We start from the raw sequence: 25785 nt of genomic DNA on the forward strand, positions 1-25785 counted from the left end.
GCATGTTGTAGATAGAGACGGAATGAGGAAAGCATGAGTCTCTTGTTGATAAAATAGGTACAGAAAAAATTTGAAAAGCCCAGCGGAAAATTTAGCTTCAAGTTTTCCCCAACTTATCACATACTTTATACTATGCCGCGGATATTGTCATGAAATCCCATCCAATCTCGCAAAAAAAACGAAGTGAGGTGGGTCACACATGATACATTGGAGTGGATGAATATAAAAGAGTTTTGTAGTCGGAGATTTTTCTAAAATAGTTTTTAGTACAAATATGTAGGAATCTAGGAGGATTTAATAAGCAGGAGTTAAAAGACTACGAAGCTCCTTGTTTCAAAAGCATAAACCTCTTCAAGTTTTTTTTCCAAACTATCCAATTCTAACTTTCTCAGCCTGAATTTTTAAACACGATCGCTAAAGTCACGAGCGTGGTAATGACCTGAATAAAATATAGATAACAAAGCATACTTTCGCGAAGATAAGGGAAAAGAACTGCAAGTGCGCATCGGGCGGGCGGCGCAGGGGCGGCGGAGGCTGCATGGAAACTTGTTTTTCCGGCCGGGGCGGCAGTGCGCGCCGCGCGCCCGTTCTATACGAAACGCCCCGTGCGGTAGGGACCTTAATTTTTTAAACACGCGTAACTCAGTTCTATAAACATAATCATAACGTGTCGTATATCAATAACATTGTGTGCATATCGTGTAGTTTAACTTTTACAACTTTATCGTGCTTTGTGAAGTGTTTACTACCATTTGGATGTGTTTTTATTGGATGTTTCAGGTGTTACGGTAAATTAGTTTTGTCAGATTTTTTCCGTAATGTTGGAACATCGTCCGATGCCGTGGTATTTATGTGTGTCATATTTTCTTGGCTCAGTTTTCCGTGCTTTCTTTTTATTACTGAAACGGGTGAGGGGATACTTTCAGGGTTTGCGGACCCATGTTTTATGTTATTGGATGTCGGGCACGAACTGGCTCTGATGTTAAAAACTGGGAGTTCAAAATAAGGTTGCATTCTATGTCACACAAAATAAGATATTCTTCGATTATTTTCTGTAATAAGAACATCTATGTACGTATGCTGATTATTTTACAATAATGACTTCTTTATATAATTACTAATAATTCTTTATATAATTACTAACAAAACTAGGTAAGTTACCTAATGACTAAAATTAAATTCCGTTAGATATTATATATTTTTATCTACTATGGTAGCTTTTTGGTTAATATCTGGGTAGTCGACAAATTTAGATAATATTTTTTGTTTTTTCAAAATAGTTTACATGTGATAAAATATTATATAATGAAAGCTCTTTATACTTTATATTACTTGCCTTCATATTGGTACATTGATTAATAAGAGTAGGTACACCTTTATTTTCCGCACAAAGGACACTACAAGCATCTACCACGCACAGCGACTCGTTCTATGATGGATGACGACTTCTATTATGACTCAGCGTGAAAATGTCTGCTATTATTCATAGTTCTGTTTTTTACCAAACGAATAGAATGACAAATTCAGTAAAAAAGGTAATTGGCTTATGGTTAAGTACTTGATTCATAGAGAGCACTGACCCGTGTCATTGATTTCTTCTTAGTTACTCGTATAATTAAGTGGTTATTTTGTAACTTGCAGTTGTGGTCTATTGAATAATGTATATAGTAAGTATGTAGGAAGGAACACTAAAACAGCGACATAATAATGTATAAACAAAAACATGATCATTAAAAAGTTTCAGCTAATCAACCGTTACATGGTGCTGAAAAACCACAAAAATACACAATTTTGCAGGTTCAGCCCCTTTTCCAGTAAAAACAGAACCTATGTGGTAAATTATTCAATTCAATTATATTCCAATGCGAGATTTAAAGCTCATCATTTTGCTGGGATTTAAAAGAAAATTCATATTTAATAAAGATATGAAATCTTCATACGGGTTACTTGATATTCTCAAGTGAAAATGTAGCGGCAGCGCGAGATGAGTCAGAATTATTGGATGGAGACGTGACCGGAGCGCCCGTGAGGAGAATAACAATACGTGTTGCGACAATATTTGTGGGGGAAACACAATGTTATGTCATTATTATATGCTGAAAAAACTAAAGGTTTTACTGCATTTGTCCATGTGGCATTTAAAAATATTTTGAAAAATTAACTTGCGAAGGAATATTAAAATATTGTAATGGTCACGTGTAGATAGAGCAATAATAAAATACGTTTGCAGAAAAATGTCATTACTTTTTGCTTTTTCTTTTACCATCACCTAGCGGCGCGGCGCAGAGTGACTTCTTTCTCCCAATTCTCTATTACTTTCTCCACGTCCAATTTTACTTTTTATGACTTTATCGATCATCTCTTTTTTGGAAACGAAAGACTATTCCGACTTAAAACTCAAATAAAGTTATGTATTTCAGTCGAAAACACAACCATTACATACTTTAATTATATGGAATTAGTTACCAGAATATTCTATGACGTTGAACTGCGAGGAAATGTTAGGTATATTCACTACTTACACTAACTACTTACATTGGTTTTTGTTTCTAAAATTGGAAAATGGTTTTATTTACACAACAAAATAACTGTATCAGATATCAAACAAATCTCTTTACTGGGTTAGCAAACAAAAACAAAAGAGTGTCGCGTTACTTGTCATAGCCAGGGGCGTTCCGGCCTACGTTTGTTTTTGATTAAACAAATTGTCCGCGCAGTTTATTGCTCCCAGGCGCACACCCCTGCACTTAGCTCAGCTGTGCCTCTTCTGTGGAAGCTGTTCCGATAAAATTTTTATGACTTCATGGCTTCTCAACTGTCGTACCTTAAATGATAGACATGTATTTGCTAGATTTATGATATGCATTAGCTTACACACATACTTAGATAGCCAGGTACTTACTTTTACTTTAATAAGAAGACTAAACAAGACATGTTTTTAGTAGGTACCTTATAAAGGTAACTTTATAATTGACACTCTAAAGCACATATTTTTATATTTTTAGTAAGACATTATCTATCCTTTTTAGTATTTTTTAAAATGTTATTCCTGTCCTTGAGATTTCATTCCGTTGCTAAATCTAGCTACCATAAATAATCAGAGCTCCAGTAAAAATGCAATAATAGACGAGAAATGACAAAAAACTTATAGACGAGAAATGACAAAAAACGTAAAATACCTACACCTCACAAAATTATAATCAAAAGAATCGTTATCAATTCGTCTTAAGTCGTAACATGCCTTCAGATCGCCAAGAAGATTATTTTGTATCCACATCAGGTGCAATGGCAATTTCATCCGGGTGGGCTGCCGGGGGCCAGACAGGAGCTCTGTTTGAGAAACGGTTAGCCCAAAACCTTTATTTTTATTGCTTACTAGCGAAACAGCCTTTCTATTCCCAATGAAGACTGTTTTATAATCGTGACTCCCGCTCGAATATTATGAAAGATGTTTTTTAGTTCTGTGTCTTGTTCTTATTATGTCATAGATATACGGCAAGAAATTTATGGACGCCGCTGTTTAAAATCACTATTGGTACATATTCTATAATTGTTTGCAAATTATGAATCAACAATATCATTGAACCCTATTGATGTTTTGAACATAATAAAAAAAATCTCGTTACAAAAAAGGATTGAGGTCAGCACGTTCAACGTTTATTGTGATTTTTATTGATTACTGCTATTTTGGTACACCCGGCTAAATGGAGCAAAACGTGAAGCGAATTTCTAACCAGCTAATTTAATTATGCATCTCGAAGAATTTATTTTGGTTGAAATAACCAACGTTTTGAGCGAATGATGCCAACTACAATGAAGTTCAATATCCATTGAGGTTTGTGTGCGTTTTAACATAAGAAACATTAACATATTATTATACTAATATTAGAAATGAAAAAGGAAGTTTGTATGTAAGTAAAAATTTATCTACTTGAAATTTTGAATTCATGTAGTATGAAGTGCGGGGAAGGATATAGAGTACCTTTCATCTCAGAAAGTTCTGTACCCGTGGGAAATTCACGCGGGCGAAGCCGCGGGTAAAAATTAGTATAAACAAAAATTTAGTACATGGAAAGAACTCTAATGAGTTGCCACTATCTTAATTTAAAACAAAATCGGCCTCAGACGGATCGGCCTTATGTTCTGAATCTTGCTCTAAAATCTCATAATTTGTTTAGAACTTTAAACGGTGACAATATTAGTATTGTCTTCTTACAAATGGTAACTTAACACTATATCGGTATCTTTATTCCTAAAATTTTTTGTTGCAAATATTTATGTTAGCAGACACGACAAAAAATAATAAATATTTCGAATTAATTTCCAGTCATTGTTTCCATGTTTTCTTATCAACACTGGAAAAGGAGTATAACATTTATAAAGTTAACTGCCACGTCTCGTGAATGAAAAACGTAATTTTTAACATTTCTTGAGTAGTACTCCGTTGACGAATAAAATAATGGGGGATGTACGCAAATAAAAGAACCAAAAAGTTTTGAAATAATTTGAAAAAAAAATAGAAGATTATTAGAATTATATTTTATCCGGACAGTTGTAGCACAGTACTAATTGTAATATTTGACCTCAATAGTAATGTTTTACCTTTAGAATTAGCTAGCCATAAAATTCCCATAATTTCATTAGAACATCTTTGCTGCACAATGGTCAGATTCAATTTCACTGTATGGAATAAAATCCAGTGGGACGCTTCTACTACCTTCAAATATGAAAGGGAAGACGTACATTCACAGGAGGATATTGAGCGGAAATATTATTAGTTTTATTACGGTACAATATCCGATACGAATACGAGGCTTTTGTAGTATAAGCTATAGTTTAGGTATGTTTTAATGCTCTAATTTTATTGTAGATATTATTGAAAGTATTGTTAAGTTTGTATTGCTTTTAAATATGTTATTACTGCTACTGTTGTTATGTTTTTGCCAGGCTTTCTTTATTTTATCTAACTACAAAATTAAATGTTTTATTTGTCGTTTTTGTCCAATGTTGTACTGACTAACGTCATATATCCTTAAAACTATTGCTACTGTGCTAAGTTGACAGTCGTAGAAAGTCGTCGCGTGAGTAACTAGCATTAGGCATAACAACCCTTTATACCTTCGGTGTTGTTTATTGAGGAGGACTACCGACGGATGTTAGTTCCATATTTTTTCTTACATTTTGTTAAATAACTCAATTTTAGTATTAGCCACAAAAAATTAAGTACATTAATAATTTCAAAATGAGATGTTTTAATTCCGAATGGAATGAAAATTTATTAAGGCATTATCTTGTGACAAATTAATATATAAGTTATAATAGGGCACGGACGTGACTCCATCTGCGCAACATCTCACGACATTGTTGTGTTGTCTCATAATTAAAGTTTGCAGACTTTGTAACTAAGATAAAGCTTGCTTTCGACGCAATAAACTCATATATATGTAGATGATTTATGTATTTGTAATGTAATGTATTTTTTTCAAAAGAGGATAAAGAACAGAACTTATGACAAAAGGTTGGCGTAGACTAAAAGGAAGTGGCTCCAATAACGTTCAAATAATATCTTTACTTACGAGATAGAATATAGATGAAAGTGGTTACTTTCATCATATATCTAACTGAGAAATCTAAGTTGACTGAAGTATAAACGAAGGCTTTTAACCCCCGACGACAGAAGGAGGGGAGTTATAAGTTTAACGTGTCTGTGTATCTGTATGCCTGTCCATGTTACGGTAGCAGCCACACTGCCTATTGTTTTTTATTTAAAAGATGATTTAATCAAGAGTGTTCTTAGCTATGGTATGAAAATGTGTGTTCAGCCGTTTGGAATTTATCAGCTTTTTTTTAGCAATTGCGAAATGGGTTTCTTAAATTTTCCATTTTAAATTTTATTCCGTCGAAGAAGAGCTACATAAGCAACAAGATCAAAAACCGGTAATTAATCCACTTTTCTACTTACTAATCAAAAGTCCAAAGTCAACGGTCACAGGAGATGGAAGCTTCGAATTAATGAATATTTAAATTTGGGGGTACCCACCCGCGTGCGCTGCATTTCGATATTCGATGACAGAACTGATAAGTCCGTATCTTTGGTCGGTATATTTATCAAATAGCCGTTAGAATAGTATTTTATATTATACATTTCCGAAAATGAGGGAAGATATTCAGCGAAATGTCCCAGTAGTACAATGAATAGACCAAAATAAGTTCAATATTTGCAATATAATTTTTATGAAGTCAAATAACCTTTAAACACTTCGTATAATAACACTAAAATAACACACACTCGAAAGTGTGTGTGTTATTTTTGTTACAAATTTATCGTCTTATAAAATGTCGAAACATTTTATAAAAAAGAGATCTAAAAGAGAACATGAAAAATGGGTAACTATTTTTTTTTAATATTTGCTACGGTATGCGTGTGATGAATTGATGACATACTAATGTTGATATAATCGTGGAGAATGCTTGGGACATTGTCGTTAAAAATTAACGGGTTTCGTCTTGATGGTAAATCGATACGTAGCTCCTGTTTGTTTACCGCGTTGAGCGGCTTTACTGCTCTTTCGAGGAACGCTGTTCCTTTTCAGCATGAAAACTCCAAATAAAACTTGTGTTCTGTTTCTGTTTTCTCACCTCAAAGGCACCCGAATCGATGGTAATAAATTTCAACTCACAACTCTAAATAATTTTCGGTGAATTTTGTTCCTTGGGAAGGGTACCGTTTTTCTTGGATTATTTCATTGTACTGTGTGTCAAGAATTCTTTTGTCCATAATTCTTGAAAGTATATATCTAATACTTACTCCCTCTTAAAATTTTATTTAGAATATTGGAGTGGAGAAAACTGGGAATACAATAACATTCCAAAATCAAAAATCTATAGAATTTTCCTAGTAACATTATTTCACTCATAAATAGAGTTATTACATTTAAATATAGTTACATATTTCTTGAATTTTAATTAACATCATATCTTCTAATGATACGGCAAACATGTCTTGTGGTATGTCATTAAGAGAACAATATCTCGACATTAATGCTTAGTACCTTCATTAGACATTTTGGGCGGCCATAACTCACGTAAACTCGGCCAAACCCGTTCAGCTAAGGAAGTTTATTTAGAATAGGGTTAAAATCAAGGACGATCGTAAATTACTACAGGCGCCATGTTGTCTCAACGATCGTAAATATATCCTGTTTTAATTATCCAGCTCTTATAATTGGTTGTATGCACGCAGCCATGTTGCGTTACGACTGAACGCGTGATAGGAGGGAGGGAAAGCGATTTCCTACAATTTCCGGAATAATATTTTCGATGGTTTGTACTTTTTGCGTAATTTGGAATTTCAGCTGTCTGTTCATCAATACGTTTAATAAATTATCATCCAAACAGATAACCCGTGAAAATTGTATTAATGTGTGCTATTGTTTTATTATGTAGCTATCAGGCTCAGGCTAAAGCCAGAAGCCTTGTATTGATCAGTAAATACTGAGATTTATTTTAGTGTTATCAAGTGTATTTATTATAAGTAGGTTCTTGGTCAAATTTCCTATTAGAATACGGTCGTCAATTATACAATACCAATAATACCAAATGATGTGGAACCATTGTAGAACATAATAAACTACATAATAAAAGCGTATTAACATTCAGATAACCTAAACTATGCTGCTTTCGCAAACATAAAAATATTTTCAAAGGAAAATAGCAATGATAAAGATTTTATCGGTACCTGATTGTAGCAATTTAAATTCATAAAGCGCAACAAACTTACTTGAAAGAACTCGACTGAATGAAATGCAGCAATTTTGTTCAACGTTTCACCTTTTTAGATTCCTCGGAAATATTTTCTACAATACAGCTAATTGGTTCTTAATTTCGAGGGTGTACTATAGATAATATGAATAAAATAATAAACAAAGATAGCTAACCATATCGTGTTTAGTTTTAACTCAAGTAACTTTAAGCCTTTGTTAACATAAGTCAATAACATCATAACTATTACTAATATAAGTGTATTGTGAGTAGAATGATGATGGCGACCAAGCACCGAGTAGAGAAATGTCATAACTTTGGAGCGCACTCTCCATTCATATTCATTCAGTTTTCTTTTTTTATCGCCACTCCAGAACGAACAGTTTTATTTGCGGCCAGTTCATAGATAAGTTATTATCGGCGGCGACTCATTAATAGGGTCGTAAATCGGGTCCAGCACAGGGTCGATGTTATGCTAATTTATGACCGGCCGACACCGGTCATTGTGGATCACCGTAATACCTGTTGAGTTACAGATGGGATTATACGTTTGACCTTACCACTAACCGGTAATTTTGAATGTTTTGATTCGGTTTAATTAGTTGATAAGTAGTGGATGTATTTCTTCATAAATTCATTTCAGTTCGTTTCGTCGCATTTAGTAAATGTGAATAATCAACAAGCATATTCTAAGATATGTACCTACATAAGCCAAAAAAAGTTCTAAATGTCATTAATTTAGTAGTATTTTTTAATTTAGTTTGAAAAGGCAAGGCACAGCAAGGCTACCGACTTATTGGTTTCAGCTAGAAGTTTGTAGTTTTATTTCTAGCTAGTTTTGGCTTATTGCCAAAATCAGCTACAGTAGCTAATTTGCTAGCCTCAGTACCTATATTAAAAAAATGTCGTAATACATAGTGAATATAATTCAAAACGTTACTTTTTCACTTCAATAAGGATCAGGATTTTCGGTGTTTGAACAAAAAATTAACTAGCAATTTTCCACCCTCTTTGTATTCCGTTGCAGAGTTCTCTTGTCAGGGTACTATTTATCTTGTGGCCGGCGTCCACACGATGGATGACCGTGCTCGAAGAATTTGCATATTGCCATAGAAGTGAACTCACAGACATAGACATTCAGACAGACATTGGGAAACTGACACGACCAAACCTATTGAAATAAAGATTTACATAAATATACATGCAAGATGTTAATATAGGTACTTAGTTTCCCTATATATAAACTATACTTCCATACTAATATTATAAAGAGAAAAAAAATGATTTTTGTTTGTAATGAATAAACTTAAAAACTACAGGACCGATTTTAATCAAATTTGGCTGACGAAACCTTCAAAAGAGTAACATAGTCTAGGTACTTTTCTAGGCTAGTTTTACCCGAGCGAAGCCGGGACGGGCCACTAGTTCTATGATACATGCAATCAATGAAATAAATCAAATGTAAAAATAATATTTATGAAACTTCGATTTAGTATATCATAATTACTTTGACTACATAAATATAATAAATCTATTTATGCATTATAATGTATATATTAAATGACAGGTAAGTATTAAACATGCACATAACACCCAGTGACCACGGATCTTTGTAACAACCGAAACGTATGGCAAATAAAAAAGGTATGTGCGCGTTTAATACCCGTCGTTTAATAAATAGTTAAGCAACGCGAAAATTTAAAAGTACATTACAACGTCTTCGTGAATTTTGTATAATTCGGTTTCCTTGATCTTGTAATTCTTACCAAACTCAGTAATATTTTCATTAATTTCCCTCGATCGCGCTTCCCCTTCTAATATCGCTTAATTTAATCAAAATTTGCTCACTGTAGCTGTTTCTTACCACAATTTTCCACACAAGAATTCATAATTAGTCCCTTTACGGGAGAAGTGTAAATAAGCGGTTGATGTTTTAATTAAATTAAAAACAGATTTATCTTAATCTCATTTCTTAAAATGATGCTGGTCGGTAGTCTAAATAAATATTTAGCATACTTGAGTACCTTTAGGTTGATCACTATGAGACCACAGGGGTTGTCGACAGGTATTTTTTACAGTTCGTTTTTAATACTTAATAAAGATTTATTTTAAATAATTCCATTTAGTACTACTAATTTACTGCTTATTTATCCCTAAAACCAGTAAGTACCTACTCCTACGGTAGTGGAGATAGCTATGAGATTATTATAAATTTACAAGTCGTACTTGTAAATTGACCGATAGTTTTTAGTCAGTGCACCTAAACAAAATTTTATTTTCATCAACAGTTTTTAATTAAAATCAACAACACCACGAACTAGTTACTATTCCGGGCAGCCATAGACGATATTAATCCGACTAATCCCTCCAACCATATTTCAATAATATAACAAGATGTCGCGCGCATTATATTAATTCCACACCGTTGATTTGATCCATTTGCTTATTATGACAGAGTTCCAATGCTGTAAAAATCTACCCCGGGGAAGTACCCTTTCCATTTATCCGGGTGTCATTAAGGGTATGATCCGGTATAACTTATGGTCGGTCATGGAATCTACATATAAATGGAAAGAGGTTCATATCTAGGGCCGCGTTCGGGTACAATACAAAATATCTAAGTTGCAGATGGGTAGCTACAAAATATCTAGATTCTAATCGTTAACGTGTGCCATACTTAAAATTTTCGAAGATTATAATAATAGAAGAGCTAAAAATATATAATAATGTCTTTAGTTTTTGGTAAAGACTAGGCCACATGTTTTAACTCATAACATAGCGTTAGCATAGCAGCGTTTTTTGGATCAAGGTGTAGTTCTATACTTTTATCAATTGGTTCTATAGTATGTTTTCAATTCAAATATGATAGGAAACATTGCTATGAAAAGAATTGGGTTTCAGCGATAGTAATATAACACTTGTTTGAATATTTTGTTTTTGATTTATTTTCCGAAGTATCAGAACCTCTCAGTTACATCAACTGAAATGAGATTTGATTCGTGCGACCCGTCCCGCATCAAAATTCGTTGCGTAATTTAACTACATATTAATAATAAGAAATGTTATTATGATGATAAAAATAATTATTAGAAATTGATACGTCGAGAGGTACTTTTTTAAATAAACGAACTCATTTCCTACTTACATAAATCACTAAAGCTATTTTTACATTAAACATTACTATGTATTTAGTGACGATAGAAAATATTTACATAAAGCAATGGTAAAAATAGAATACTGTAAGTGTAGCACTAGGAGGCTAAGTAGGATATATTGTTACGTTCCTCAAAGTGAAGTAAAACAAGAGAAAACATATTATTAGTAGCAGAAAAGTACGTATGTGGAGCATAAAACGAAAATACATTTATGGCGCAGTCAGTGTACGGTTAGAATACCAAGTACTTTATTTCTCATTTTAATTAATGGAAATAAAAAAGATATTTTGTAGCTATTTGAGCAATTTGTTATTGTTCTTGGTTACGTAAGCAAATCGTCAAAAATAAACTAAATTCATGAAATACTTACCTAAATGAAACCATCGTAATAGGTTTATTTGTACGTTGTTTTATTATAATGCCAAAGTTAATGTTTTAGATAATATTATACGTTTAGATATTAGATAGATGAACTCTTAATTAGGCCATTTAAAAAGGAGTCATAGTTAAAACAAGGTATTAAAACATAAATGAGCGCAAAGGCGGATCATCGCAAATGCAATTTTAATGTTTGCTACTTGAACTTCATAGGATTCTATAGGAATCACATTTATAAAAGACTCCGTCCCGGCTTCACATTATTTAAAAATATTATTTAAAAGGTAGCCTTTGTTACGCCTGATGGTTTTATCTGTGCCAAATTTCATCAAAATAGGTAAGTAGTTTTTGAGTTTATTTATTGCAAACTAAAATATAAATATGTCTCTTTATAATATTAGTTTGTTATAATTTAATAACTTGAAGTAACTTTTATCATCGCTGTTATCCATTAAGTGAAACGAAAAAAAAAAACATTTAGTATTTTAATTTTCAGAGAAAGAAAACAAGTTTTTTTTTTTTGGAAATTGGAGGAAAACGAAACACGTTGACTGTACAATGTTGATCCCTCTGTAATGGAACGCACGGTCGGCGCGGCGCGAACGGGGAGAAAAAATAATTATGGGGCGCTTTAGCGCAAATCCCATTTTGCCGCCTTGCGAGCTTTGATTCTGTTATGTATGAAGTCTGCTGTTGCACTATGCAATCTAATTGCCGTTTGGTTTAATCAGTATTTGATTGGAAATCTTCGAAGTTTACCAAAGATCTACACAAAATATAAAGATTTTTAAAAATAGAAGCAAAATTAAATTAAAAAAATAATTTATAATAATTTTGCAATTTGCAAAATATTATTAGTCTGCAAATTGTAGACTTTTAAAGAGAACTATAGTAGATTATTCTTAAGGTTTTGTTATAATATGATGCTTTATTTCTAATAAATCAAAAATAAATAAATAAAAAACAAAAAAAACGAAGCAAAGTAAAGACGTGTCAAGATTATCTGTAACTGAAATGGGCGAAACGAACATGTTTTCTTATTACATTAACATATCAAAGGCTTGCCAGATCTCCTGATCAGCTACTCTCATTTGTGTAAAAGGGCAGCCCCATACAATTAAACCATGATAAATGGATTGAGAAGAATGCAATCTAAATATTTAATAGGGAATCCCCCTAGTGCATTTACAACAGATTATCGCGAATACAGAAATAATGGTTCGTAAATTTCAAGACGATACAACTCTTGCTGTAGTTATTGCAAAAATATATTTATACGATTATCCTTCTTTCATGTTCTGAATATTGCAGCTATTGTTGTAGTCATTGCAGAGAGCAAAATAATATGTATTTTGATATTATATTCACTTCCTATCTGCAGAGATATCTCTGTATATATGTTGCCTAATTTAAACCAAAAAGACATAATTATTCTCATATATATTTTGCGCGTGATCTTCTATAGTAAATGTTTAATGTATCTCTACAACAGATGGCACAGATTTCGATCACAATAGCCCAAAGTAGGTGAACGAAAAAATGATTTTACTCGAAAGAGAAGATTAGTGCGCGAGCTCTAGATTTTCCATGTTTTATAATTAGATGTTCAATGCGCGGTGACACTGGAAGCCCCCTCTTAGTACCACTTCAGTAGTGTGTAACAACATTGTTTGCAGAACTTATAACACGATTTTCTAATTAGATACATAACGGGGTTGATTGCTTGTAGTAAAAAAAGCGCAAAACATATAAACAGTTTCAATTCAATGACATTTTAGGAGATGAGAGATAGGTCCTATGAAAGTATTAAAATATTATGTAAAGATCTTAATATTTATATAACTTATAAAATTTTAATTATTGTACTATTTAAGTAAAACATTTACGTAAACTGCAATTGAAATATATTAAACCAGTTGAAACTGATTGCTACGAAGAGACTCGTAGTTTCGTAGCTCGTAGCCACGCGACCATTTCGTAGCCGACCAACCCGCAAATAGTGAAGAGGTCAGACTTAATTTACAAATAGTCAGCCTACAATAGCCTATTGTTAAAACTTGAATTCTTCTTCATTTTTTTTCTTATGTATTTTGTAGGTTTCTATTATATAGAAGTAGATGCGCTCCGGCTACCTTAAACAGACATAAACAGTCGCCCTTTTGGGACAGTCTGGCAAAAAGTTATCGCGACATCACAAAATATATCGTCCCACCTTTATGTGTAAGTGAAGACTGTCTGTGTGAGTGAAGACAAGTGCACCGTGCATTGCATCGCAGTGCAGGAATGCATTCCGCCGGGACCGGGGTGCCACCCCTATTACAAATGCAAATAATTTCTTTCCAACAAAATATTGCAGTGTTAACTCCGTTGTGACCCTCCCTATTGTGTGCTCAGCCTATTTGCTTTTATTACTTGGTTATATTACCAAAGGGCATTGAATAGTTTGTTTTAACACTGATTATATTAGCTTTTGGCTCGTTTGTGGTGTTTGTTACTGGCCAGTGTATAAAGGTTCAAAATTAATTTGTAGACAAGCTTTAGATAAATCAAACTTAAAAATATCCATAAATAAATAAACAACATCATCGCTGATCAGTATTCCGAAATCGGAGTTATAATCCGACTTTCGCCCGCACGCCTGTGTCTGCATCCTGTCTTGTATCATTCAATAGTATAAAACAAAGTAGCTTCCCGCCGCCTGTCTGTCCCTTTGTATTCTGTAATATTTAAAACTACGTCCAGAGATTAACTAATCCAGTGATGAGTTCAGGCTCAGTATTTGCCCAGATTTTTCCCAAAAATTCGCCAGGGTTTCAAACCCAATTTTTAAATGAGTTTGCGTCGTCATCTATGTATGCCACGGATTTTGATGAGGATTTTTTTTAAAGAGTGATTCAAAAGGAAAGTTAAATGTATATAATATATATAATATTGCACCCGTGCGAAGTCGAGTCACTAGGTCGGTCACAGTAGTCTATAATAGGACACACATATCCACGCATATGTCGAGTCGCGTTGCATCGCGCCGCTTTTTTACAAAAAAGACAATCAGTAAACTTAAAAAATATATAAAAAGTATTTTTTTAGTCTCTTTATTGAATTAAGTAAAATGCGAAAGTTTAAGAAATACTAATTCTACACAAATAACTAATGAAAACAACATGGTATCTGTATAATTGTGTATCATGGTCTAGGTGGCGCTAGGTTTAAAGCTAATTACGTTAGTTCCAGCCGGGTGATAAAGCGTTCCGTTGAATTAACAAAGCCAGTAAATTGCCCGCTAAATAACAACTTAGTTGTATCCATAACGTATATTGAAATGCCGTTTGATCAGAGACTAACAAACATAAGCGAGTAATGGACGTTCAATGGGGAAACTATACGATTTGTGGTGCTATGAACACCAGAGCATCTAATAAATAGAAATTTTATTAGCAAATATAATTGTTTTTCACAAAACATTAATTTTGCTTGAAAAGTATAATTGTACATAACTATACGAATAACCGGAAAATATTCTAATATTCATAAAGCGGCATGTGGTTCTCTCTACCGCTCTAAAATAGGAGTACTCCATATCTTGCTGCGGAAATCGTACTAGGCGAATAAGGGATTTAAAAATCTAAATAGCGGAAGGTTGGTTGGTTGAGGGTTGACGTCAGGTAGGAGGCAGGGTTTAAAACCACAGCCGTCTCTTCTAACAATTTAAGGTTTCTTTTTTACAGCAAGTTCTTACAATGTATAGACTTTATTTGAATACTTTATCTGAATTTATAGATAAAGGGTGTATATGAGGCCTACTGACCTCCACATAATTGAAAATATTAATTTAAGTTATTTATGATCTATAATCTAAATATGGACGTTTGTGTTTGAAATATATTTTTTAAGTGTCACAGCTGAGGGTATCACCGACAAGTTTAGATGAGAGAGGGATTACAATATTCATAGAATAAGTTTTCATTTCTGCATTATGGCTGCCTAAAAGTTTTATTTTTATTAGAGGTTCCGTATAATTTTCTAATTTCACCCCAATTGGAGATTTTATTGCGTTTCGGTTTCTCTAATACCCGAATAGCACCGTAAACTTCGCCTTCCTGACCCATTTAGGATATCGTTGGGGAGGCTGCACGTTTCAAATTTCGATTTCAAGCCAACTATTCTGTTGTCCTTTTCTAACACTCGCCTAAAAAGGGAGAGATAGGCGTTTACCTTTACGCGATAACTCTAGTAACCCCGTTAAAGTAAGTCTCCCTCCTGAAATGTGCTGCTCACGTAGGAAATGGGCACATTGCGAAGCTAAGCGATGCGATAATACTATATGCTCTCCTATAAACACCTGCATTATCATATAATATAAGATTTTCGTGAAGCTGAAAGATTTCTTAAAGTTATTTATAAAGTTTTTAGATGTTAGATAATAATGAAGATCTTTAAGAAATTATTTATACACAGTTTCCGATCTATATAAGCAAAGAGTTCCTTTGGTTGTTTGTTGTTGACAAAAAGTAACAATTTAATAGATGTCGAATGGAAATGTTGATGCATTTTGTATATTCGCAATCTAATCTGTTGGATATGGTTATAACAAAAAAAAATGTTTTAGTCTTCGAACTTTAGAAGATTGTTGTATTTAAAAAAACGTACGTAAAGTACTAGCTGTGGCTCGCAGTTTTCCTATTAACGTCAGGTTTTTAACTAAACAAAATTTTATTTAATTTTATAATATGTAAGAACTATGGATTCTGTTTTCGCTTTCGTAGCTTCTTCTTACCTAAGTATCTTAGTAAGGGTATTCGAAGATGGGTCGCAGGGCGCCTGTAAATCACTTAGACCGAGCGGAGCCCCGCACCAAACTTCTGTTTTTGCTCACTCGGGAACGAGCGATAAGAAATTTGAAACGGCATCCGCGTCAGTTGCTGTTTGCTTTGCGTCGAAACCTCTAAATTTTCAACAAAGATCCTGAATATTTCCATTCAATACAAGTACCTAGCAACTAGGTATAAATGGCAGGCGTTTCAATATCGTAGAAAATCTGAAAAGTTTATTCGTAAAGTTTTTAGTTTCGATTATTGAGTTTCTACCTCGAACAAGTTGCAGAATTCAATATGACTTCGGGTAAAAACCGAAGACTCGAAACATTTCATAGTTTACAATGTTTGAATATGAACAATATATCGAAGTCTAAATTTTGTATGATAAGGAAATATCTAATTTGCTAGAAAAATTATAACATTTATGATATAGTATCCGTGTACCTATCCCACGTCAAATGCAAATAAAGGCACTTATAATATAATCACTTATAATATAATCGTATATGCCCCTTATGTATTAAAATTACTTTTAGTACACATGTTCACCTTGTGTACATGCACATATCTGGTGTATTTCACGGCCATTCTTTGAATTATATATTCTTCGCCTAATTACCAACGCTTATAGCTTAAACTTAAAACCTCTCAAATTTGAAATTTGATAAAGATACGTATGAACGAAAAAAATGGCATCTCGGGACATGTAAAAGTTAGCCGTTTATCTGAGAGTGGCCGTATACAGATTGCAAAGGCATATTATAGGGTACATTATTATGTACTTTATCTCCACACTTTATCTCCTACTTCTATAATACTTTATTAAGTATTATAGAAGTAGGAGATAAAGTGTGGTTCGCCGTCCGCGACGCAACAAATTAGAAACTTTGTCGGAGATACGCGGGCAGAGTCGCGGTAAGATTACCAGAACAAACCGAAGAACTAACAAATGTTGCCAGTTCATGTGGTAAATTACACGAAGTTTAATTATTTCGTTCGTGCTAAAGGGCACGTGCACAGACCAGGAGTAAATAAATTGAGCCACCAAGTCGACGACGCTACAAACTCTATGTTGGACTCCCTACATTGTATACCTAGATGAAATTCGCACTTAGGTCAATAAGATTAGTATAACAATTTCTGATTCTATAACGATCTGTTGTAGATTTATGAGAAAACTGTGATGTGTGTGTACCAAATATATAGTACCGAACTTGATGGGAATTTAATAATTTCAATTTGTATTTTGCTATACTATTAGTATATTGCACACTAATCTTTCTACTTAAGAGAGTTTGAGAGATGTGTTAATTTATTAAAATATAAATAAATACATTCTCTGCATGTATTCATAAGTCGTCGTAATATACATTTTTCATTAATTTTGTTGCATTTTTTTATTTTACAGATAAGTTTTTAGCTTCTTATAAAATTATAAGAATCGCTCGTCCCCTGCGATATGTAAAATAGTAATTACTCTAATCAATATTATTCATATCTGTAGGTACGCTCTCCTAACAAAGTAATATAAATAATTCATTAAGAACGAAAATAGGTACTTTTAAATAAAAATCTATTATATAAAGAAAATATCACAATATTAAAATGTACGTAGTAGTTAAAACTAAATTACAACTGGACGGGATATTTATTGCTCTAACTTATCTGGTAATCAGGTTACCGGGGACACTGGGGGGCAATTTGTCAGAATCTCTCGACACGAATAAGTTTATTTAGTTCTCTGCACTTTTCGCCTGACTCATCTGGCTGCGGATTTCGACCAAGTTGTGGCAAAGAGAATTTAGTTAATAATTTCCAGGTCCAGTCTGGAAGATTGGGTTTTACGACTTGGCTAAATTTATCAAACCAAAGTATTCTCTTAAAGGTCTGTTTGTATGCTTACATAGGTTTCCAAGTACATTTCTGATCTAGCTTTTGCTTTAACATTTCGGGTTTATTATTAAGAATTGAATAAAATATTTATTTTAATCACTAAGTAGAATTAACAATGAAAGCACAAGATTACATTAATTTAAACTAAAAACTATCTAACTTAAAAATAACTTACCTATAAATACTTATAAATTAAAAATATCTAAAGAAGGCAAGTTAAGAATTAAATGTATTTTTGTAGTCTAAAAACAAAGCTTTTATTACTTATGGTTTAGTTTAAGAAACCTTCATTGTTTAAGCAAAAGAAAAGTTATGAAGTGGTGGTAAAATATGCAACATTTACCACAGAAGTGGGTAAAATGCAGTTGCCGCCCGCCGGCACCAGCCAGCCGACATAAGAACTGTCTTCCGGTCTTACAAGTCAACATACATATAAGTACACGCTTATGATGTTTTTTTGTATGTATGCAAAGACATTAGTTCCTTCGTAAAAAACTTAGCAATATAAGTTGAGCAAAGAAAGACGTATTTATGGATTTTCATAGAACGAACTGTTCCTCACAGTTCGCCTACCTCTACTCATAATAAGCATTATTCACATTGTTAACTTTGAAATATTGAGTCTTCAGGTTTTCCTACATTCGTCTGTATTATGCAGCTCACGAAACTTGTATGAAAAGTTGAAAACTTTCCTCCGTTATGTAAATATTCCTGTAATACAAGTAATACAATGTTGGGCATGGATTTCTCAAAAGATCTTTTTCCAGCGTCTATAAAGCCTGCGAATTATAATGACTGATGTGTTTACTTTTGTCTAGACAAAATAATTTTGTGTTAGATTAGACTTATTACGGACAAAATAATTAGTATTATAAATCATTTGTAATAAAATTCTTTATAAATTTCATAAATTTCTTCATACATTAAGTTCGTTAGAAAATAAATATGGAACCATTAGACACAATAACAAATACAAATACCGTCTAGTCCCATGTGGCAGTTGCGTCAAGTTTGTAATTAGATAACAATCGAGCGTGTTCGTGTTCGAATCCACTAATGATCATAGCCTGTCTATATTGTGCCTTATCTACTACTCTATCGGCATTTCCCTTAACAGTCGGACGATGTTCAAACAATGGTCTAATTAAAGTTTTCTAAAAGATTTATAGTGTAGTGTAAAGGAACGATGTGATTAAATAATGACTAGTCCAAGACGAACTAAAAAGAGTGGTGATACTCAATGTGCAATACAAAATTTAGATTGGGATTCACCGTCAGCGGCTACAGGAACTGTGAAAAGAAGAAGATCATGTCCAGAAAACTCTTCACAAACTACAACGCAAACGCATGAAGCTATTTTTGAAGTCGAAACTCCTTCAGACTCCGGTAGTGGTACATCGCGAAGTATTGGCGAGACTGATAAATCAGATTCTTTGATAGAAGTAGAACAAAGGATTTCATGCATTTTAAATGAGAGCAGATCTTCCAAAAGCAACTCTGAATCAAGCGATGTAGAAATCATTATAGACAATATACTAGGCAACACTTTAGATGAAGATCTATGCGCAGTTGCACAAAATGAGACATTTTTATGCGATCGTAGCAAAACTTTTGTTAAATCACAAGATCCGGCACTTATTAACCAGAAATGTGATGTTGATAGTAATGAGTCAGCAAATGATAAAAAGAATAAGGAAAGGAAGCTTAAAACTCCAGCTCCTATAAAAAAGTTCAATAAATCAATAGAACAAGTTAAAATTACAAAAGTTTGTAAAGGTACACAAAGAAATGACGAAAAATCTAGTGTTTTACCTATTTATAAAAGTACTGTTCAGAATTCGTCATTAGAGTTAAGTGTCAGTAGCCAAAAGAAAAAAGTTACTTCAAAATTACGATTACCATTCTCTCCAGTTAAAACGATGGACAAATCCAAAATAAATTTCTTTCAAAGTAAAAACAATGTGCCTGACATTAAGCCTTCGACGTTGTTGTCTTCACCGATACGACGGACTATTTCCAACGAATACGTTCGGCTGAAATTCGGAAACGATACTGTTGTAAGACGTACTATAGATGGTAAATCAGTACCAAAAATAACTCCCAAAATACAGTCTATAATACCAGAAAGTCCAGTGGATACCGAAGATCCATTTCTTAACTTAAGTCCTAATAAAAAATACACTGTAACTGTGAATAATAAGGTGAGATGTGATAAAGACAATTATGTTATATTCGACCCCAACACTGGTTTTAAGCCGGAAGAAGTTGCCAAACAGTCAAAAATACCGTTGAAATCACCAAATAATGAGAAGTCTCGAATTCCACTCAAATCCCCACTTGGTGAAAATTCCGGCGTGGCTCGTAAATCAGCGAATGTTAGTGATACAGATAGCGGCATATTGTCTCCGAACTCTCCGTTGGATTCGAGTGAAAAGAAAGGCGCGTATTATGTGAATGCAGCAGCATTTAGTGATACAGCTAAAAAATGTGCAGCGGACCTTGACATCACTATTTTGGATCCTGGTCTAGCGAAGAAAGCTGCAGAACAAATAAAGGTTAGTATGATGTTTATCCATTGCCATTTTATACATTTGTAGGTTACATCTAGCCGTATTGCTTAAAGTCCAAATTGCATTTCAGTTTATTTAATACATATTCAAGGAGCAATTTCATTATTTAGGGTCGACGTCTATGCACATGAAAAATGTTGCAACATTTTTCTTAGTGCCAAAGATTGTAGACATAATTTAACTTCAGCTCGAACAGCCATTTTTCATGGCAACAATTTAACAGCATCCCGGTCGGACTGTCGAATGTCAGTTTTTTGTGGATTTTATTTTTGAACAACTAAAAGGTTAGTCGGTGACGTACAGTTTTAAATGTAATATAAATGAAATAAGCGTGTTCGATTTTATAGATTTTTAGGAAACTAAATACCTAGGTCTATCTCATTAACATCTCATTAAATGGAATTGTTAACATCATGATATTTTTGGATATATTTTACTAAGTAGTTTTAAGTTACACTTATGATCATGGCGAAAACTGATGATGTGAGTTTTCGATATGAGTTTTCAGCATTGAAAATGTTCCTCCAACTTCCCAAAGCTTTGCCGGAATAGAATTCATACCCTCGGCTATAGGTATAGGAATTGCGAAACAAATCGCCTAGCTTTGGTGGATTCGGCATACATTTGCCTACGGCATACGTTTGTCTTCGAATGTTTGTCGAACTGTTTGCCGATACATTATGGTGAAACAGTTCGCTATACATCGGACATACGGAGGATTTGGAATGCAATAAAAAATCAGCAATGTACACCGAATCTGCAAAAGTTTGTCAAACTGTTCGGCGACAGTGTGGAGCCGGCATTATACAAAATGAGTAACGCATTGTGCCATCTAGTGTTGAATAGCAAAACTGATTCTAATAAGCAAAATTACAATTTCTTATCGCATTTTTCTGAATTTCAATACATAATGAACTTTGAATACCTTATATATTCAATAAATTATATATAATTTCGGTTAACAAATAACAAAATAATAATATAAGTGAAAAATGCAATGGGAAAACTGTGCTTTCATTGCTATCTTCTTACGTACTAAACTTGCTACTGCACACTAGATGGCGCTGATAGAAAAAACAAAATCACATTTTCCCGCTAGGCGATCGCAGACATCCCCTTCTCGTTCATTTGTTTAGCACTTCCCGTGATATATCTCTCCGCACTGGCGTTATTATTCCGAAGCAATCGTGCAGTTAATTTCCAAATGGGCCCATTTAGCGAAAATAACGGACAGTGCGGCGGCGGCATGTACGTGTATGTACGAGCTCACTTTTGTAAACACCATAGTTATGTGTGCTTGGGTAATTATGGCGATACAAATTGTCCGGCTATCCGATGGCCATTGTTTGTGTTTGATGACGTGTGATAGTCCTACCCAATCATTTATGAAATCTTTTTTTATTGGACGAGACCTTTTGTTAACAAAATGTACCTGTCTGCATTAATATTTAAGTAGTGCAAAAGCGAATTTGGGAATTATCGATGCATCAAGCAAGGTGGTGGCAGATTTAATCGATCGAAATGCTAATTCAGTATTCATATCATGTCAACTCGTAATCAAGTAGCTGATTCTCACAGGTATCAAAATAATGAATCTCGAGATTGGACGCTTAAACAATAATTAATTAACTAAATAAAATCAAAGTTGGACGATTAAAAAGAGAGATTTATCATTAGTATTATTTAGGTGTTGTCATTTTGCTATCGAGAAATATGACAAAATCATAACCTTTCTTTACCATTGGGGTTACAGACAAAATTCTTGTATTAGTACAAGACTAATAGGTTTTAGTGCTCACTTATCTAATAATCTTATAGTTTCATCTAGTCTACGAGATTGATAAGGTGTGTAGGTACATTATGTAAACGTTTTTGAAAATGTAAACAACGTTGTTTATTGTTGTTAAAATTTTCCTTCTGTTTTATCTTTATTTCTTGGAAAGGATTGCATTGAATGCGATTTGCTTAGCGATGACACTTTAACTTACAAATAAGGCCACGAATGCATCAATGATACGCATTTAACATGTCGCTTGCATTTCTTCATAGAAATTACGCGTGAAAATTACAACTATGGTGCAAATAGGTGGCTAAAACGAATGTTATTTTAAAAGTATCTATAAAAGCGCACTATACATAGCATTTAACAATTCGATTCTGTCTGCTTCTTAGCTTGTCAAAAGCCATATTAATTCCCCAGCAAGAATACGTTAAAAAACAAAATACCTACCTACTACTAAACAGTTGAATTAATTGAGAAATAATTCAACTGTTTAGTAGTAGGTAGGTATTTTATTCAACTGTTTAGTAGTAGGTAGGTACCGCATCTTATGACAAACATTTCAAATTTAATAGAACTATATACTAACCAATATGCAGTTAAAATTTGCCAATTTTTGATAGTTTTTTTTTTACCACGAAAGGACTCGAAAAGCAGTATTTAAGAGACGCTCGGCTAATGAATGCAATAAGAGGGTGAGTGAACCAACACGTGAACCCCCGAGCACTCTCCACGTGAACGAGTGATGCTTTCATGCCTCAAAATGTTCAGCACTTAATTTTCTCTGCGGTTTGCGGGGTCTGTTGAGGCTTTTGAAACTTTGAGGTTATATTACAGTCACAAAGTTAAAGCTCCACAATTTGTGACGCTTGAACTGATGAATTTTGAGTTTCTTATAAAAATTTTAAGCATCAAATAATATATTTTGATTATTTAGAGTGCAATACACTTAGTACTTGTGTCAGTTTACCGTTATAGGTAGAGTGAACTGTAAGTTTGTAATGTATCAAATGCAATGCAAAATTGACAAATTTACGTTGATGCAAATTTAGAAAGAAATTCAATGTTTCCCTCATTTCGCTGCAAGCAAACATTTACAGCGATAAAATGGATACTTTACGAACGGAAATAAGTGGCTGGACAATTTTGAAGAGTCTGTGGGGTGTGGAATACGTAGGACGCGTAGTCGGAGTGAAATCAAAGTTTGCCCGGAGGCGCAGGATTGCTAGGCGGCTCACGACCGCGCGGGCCCATAACCTAATTACCGCTTTAGAACGACTAGACCTGGCGATGGGACGTGCTGGATAATTATTTGTGGGTTTCAGTGGAGTTTTGTTTTAACTGTTTATTTAACTGTTTGTAGGTAACTTAGGTACAAAATAATAATAAAAATATACAAGTCTAAACATACCCATATCTCACATTTCCTGCAAAGTTTCGTAGTTTAGCTTGTGAATTTCTTTAGAAAAATCACTTTCGTGATAGACTCTATGTCGATATATGTAGATACTAAGTAATTATTTCAATGAGTGAAGCAAAAAGCGACAGAGTTCTATTGCAAGAATTAAATTCTTCATCTAAACAGTATCATAACCTATTAGTAATAAAACATAAATAAAAGACGATTCTTCAATATTATTAAATCTGTGATGGCATGGCAGTGTCTACTCCCGACTGAATTCTGGACCCCAAAAGAGACTATTTCTCGATTGAGTGAGGGTGCATCTCTGTGCTGTATATATATGCTTGCATGTCTTGTACATAGACGGGAAAGCTAACGAACTTGATTTCGACGTAAATTAAAGGTTCATGTGGACAATTGGGTTTTGATTCTAAAGAATTAACTAGATTTGGTACCTACCAAAATTAGGCAGTTATTATAACAATGTATAAAATCAACCTAGGTTATTATTGAATACTGTAGTATAAAAAATTGAATAATGTAGTATAAAATTGATATATCAATTTTAAAGTGTTTTAAGTTTAAGTGTTTTAAGTTTACTTTGGTAATACCTAAATATATTTACTTTGGTAATACCTAAATACATTCTCCACCCTTGACAATGCATCACATAATTTACCCACCTGACAGAAAAGTATGTATTATGCTGTTCAGTAAGAAATATGATCAACATAGATCCTCACTTTGGCCTGAAAAAAATATTACCGAGTCTATTTGCCACCGAACTTGGGGAACCACCGAAAGTATAAAACATCTAAACACCAGAAGTTAAGTACCTAGTTTATTCATTAAAAAAGTTGGTGAATGGCCAAAGTTCATAGATACCTACTATTTATGTTAAGTGTACCAGCTGAAACTCAGCGCCGTAATGACAATTATTAATTATTTATGGATTAATTTAACTGGCATTGAGCGATCTCGAACATTTTCCTATCATAATGTAATTTGGTTTTTAAACTCTATTGCACAGATGATCTTACATATTTTATACAGGAACAATTTAAATGAAAGTTATTTTTTAGATTGAACATAAAATAAAAACGGTATTATTTTCGTATATTTCTAATTTAGTAAAACCATTATTTGACAAACTGGCCGCGTGGTATTTAACCTTGTTCGTCTTATGGAGATTGTTACTTCTGTAAAGCTTTCTCTCTGTATTATTCTGTGGTTCCGGAACCTTATCTTATATATCACTCTGCGAGGCCGTAAATACATTCTGGATTCGTCGCCCTCCAGTGTAAGTTGACGTGTAATATAAATTATTGGATTTTGACGATGTGATTTTATTACTTTTTTTTTGGTAAATTTTACTGTCATTTGCTAAAAATAATTTATAAAATACTCTAAGTACTGCTGCTTTTACTTTGGTAAAAGTTACTTTGTACGAGCGTGATATAATTGTGTCTATTTTACTCTTTAATGTTTTATTTTTTTTTTCATAATGAATAATGATTTATCTTTTTTAAGCATAATTAACCCAAAGGATATCTTTAAACTTCAAATTCAAGTCAAGTGACTTTTTTGCATATACAATACAGTAGGATAGAATTCTTTGAAGTCACACAGTGTATAGACAATAAATCTTCATCTTTTCCAAGAGCAATAAAACATGTTTATGGACCCTCTCCCCGTCTCTGCCAATACGCAAAACAAACCCAATGAATTATTAACTACAGCCCACCCTAAAACTCCTGAAAGTGATACGTTTTAAGTAGACCTCATATAAATCTAAGGTCCTACTCATAAAGTATGTAGGTATGTTTCTATATCCTAAAATTAAGGTTGAACACAAATTCAAATGTTTTGTTGTATTTGTTAGTTGACAATTTTTTATTTATTTACTGTATCAACAAATTATTTATTATAGTAAAATAAATAATTTGTTGATACAGTATTTCATTTCTAACGGTCTACTTAAATATTTTTATGCTATTAGATTACTCGTATTAAAATATTAATAGGAGATAAT

At 33.3% G+C, this 25785-nt stretch overlaps 1 protein-coding gene across 5 annotated transcripts in view; it reads left to right on the forward strand.

Moving 5' to 3' along the window:
- Positions 1–25785, forward strand: part of sick (sickie) — a 165517-nt gene that overhangs the window by 11667 nt on the left and 128065 nt on the right. For 4 of the 5 annotated variants that reach the window (XM_053745543.1, XM_053745545.1, XM_053745547.1 and 1 more), the window contains exon 1: positions 19186–20556. The exons of the other annotated variant lie outside the window; for it this stretch is intronic. In XM_053745543.1, coding sequence (XP_053601518.1) covers positions 19201–20556 — 1356 coding nt within the window. In that variant the 5' untranslated portion in view covers positions 19186–19200. Of the gene's footprint in view, positions 1–19185; positions 20557–25785 lie in introns of those variants that run through there. 5 annotated transcript variants of the gene reach the window in all.

This window comes from Plodia interpunctella, chromosome 5 (assembly GCF_027563975.2).
Source record: "Plodia interpunctella isolate USDA-ARS_2022_Savannah chromosome 5, ilPloInte3.2, whole genome shotgun sequence".
Lineage (NCBI taxonomy): Eukaryota > Metazoa > Arthropoda > Insecta > Lepidoptera > Pyralidae > Plodia > Plodia interpunctella.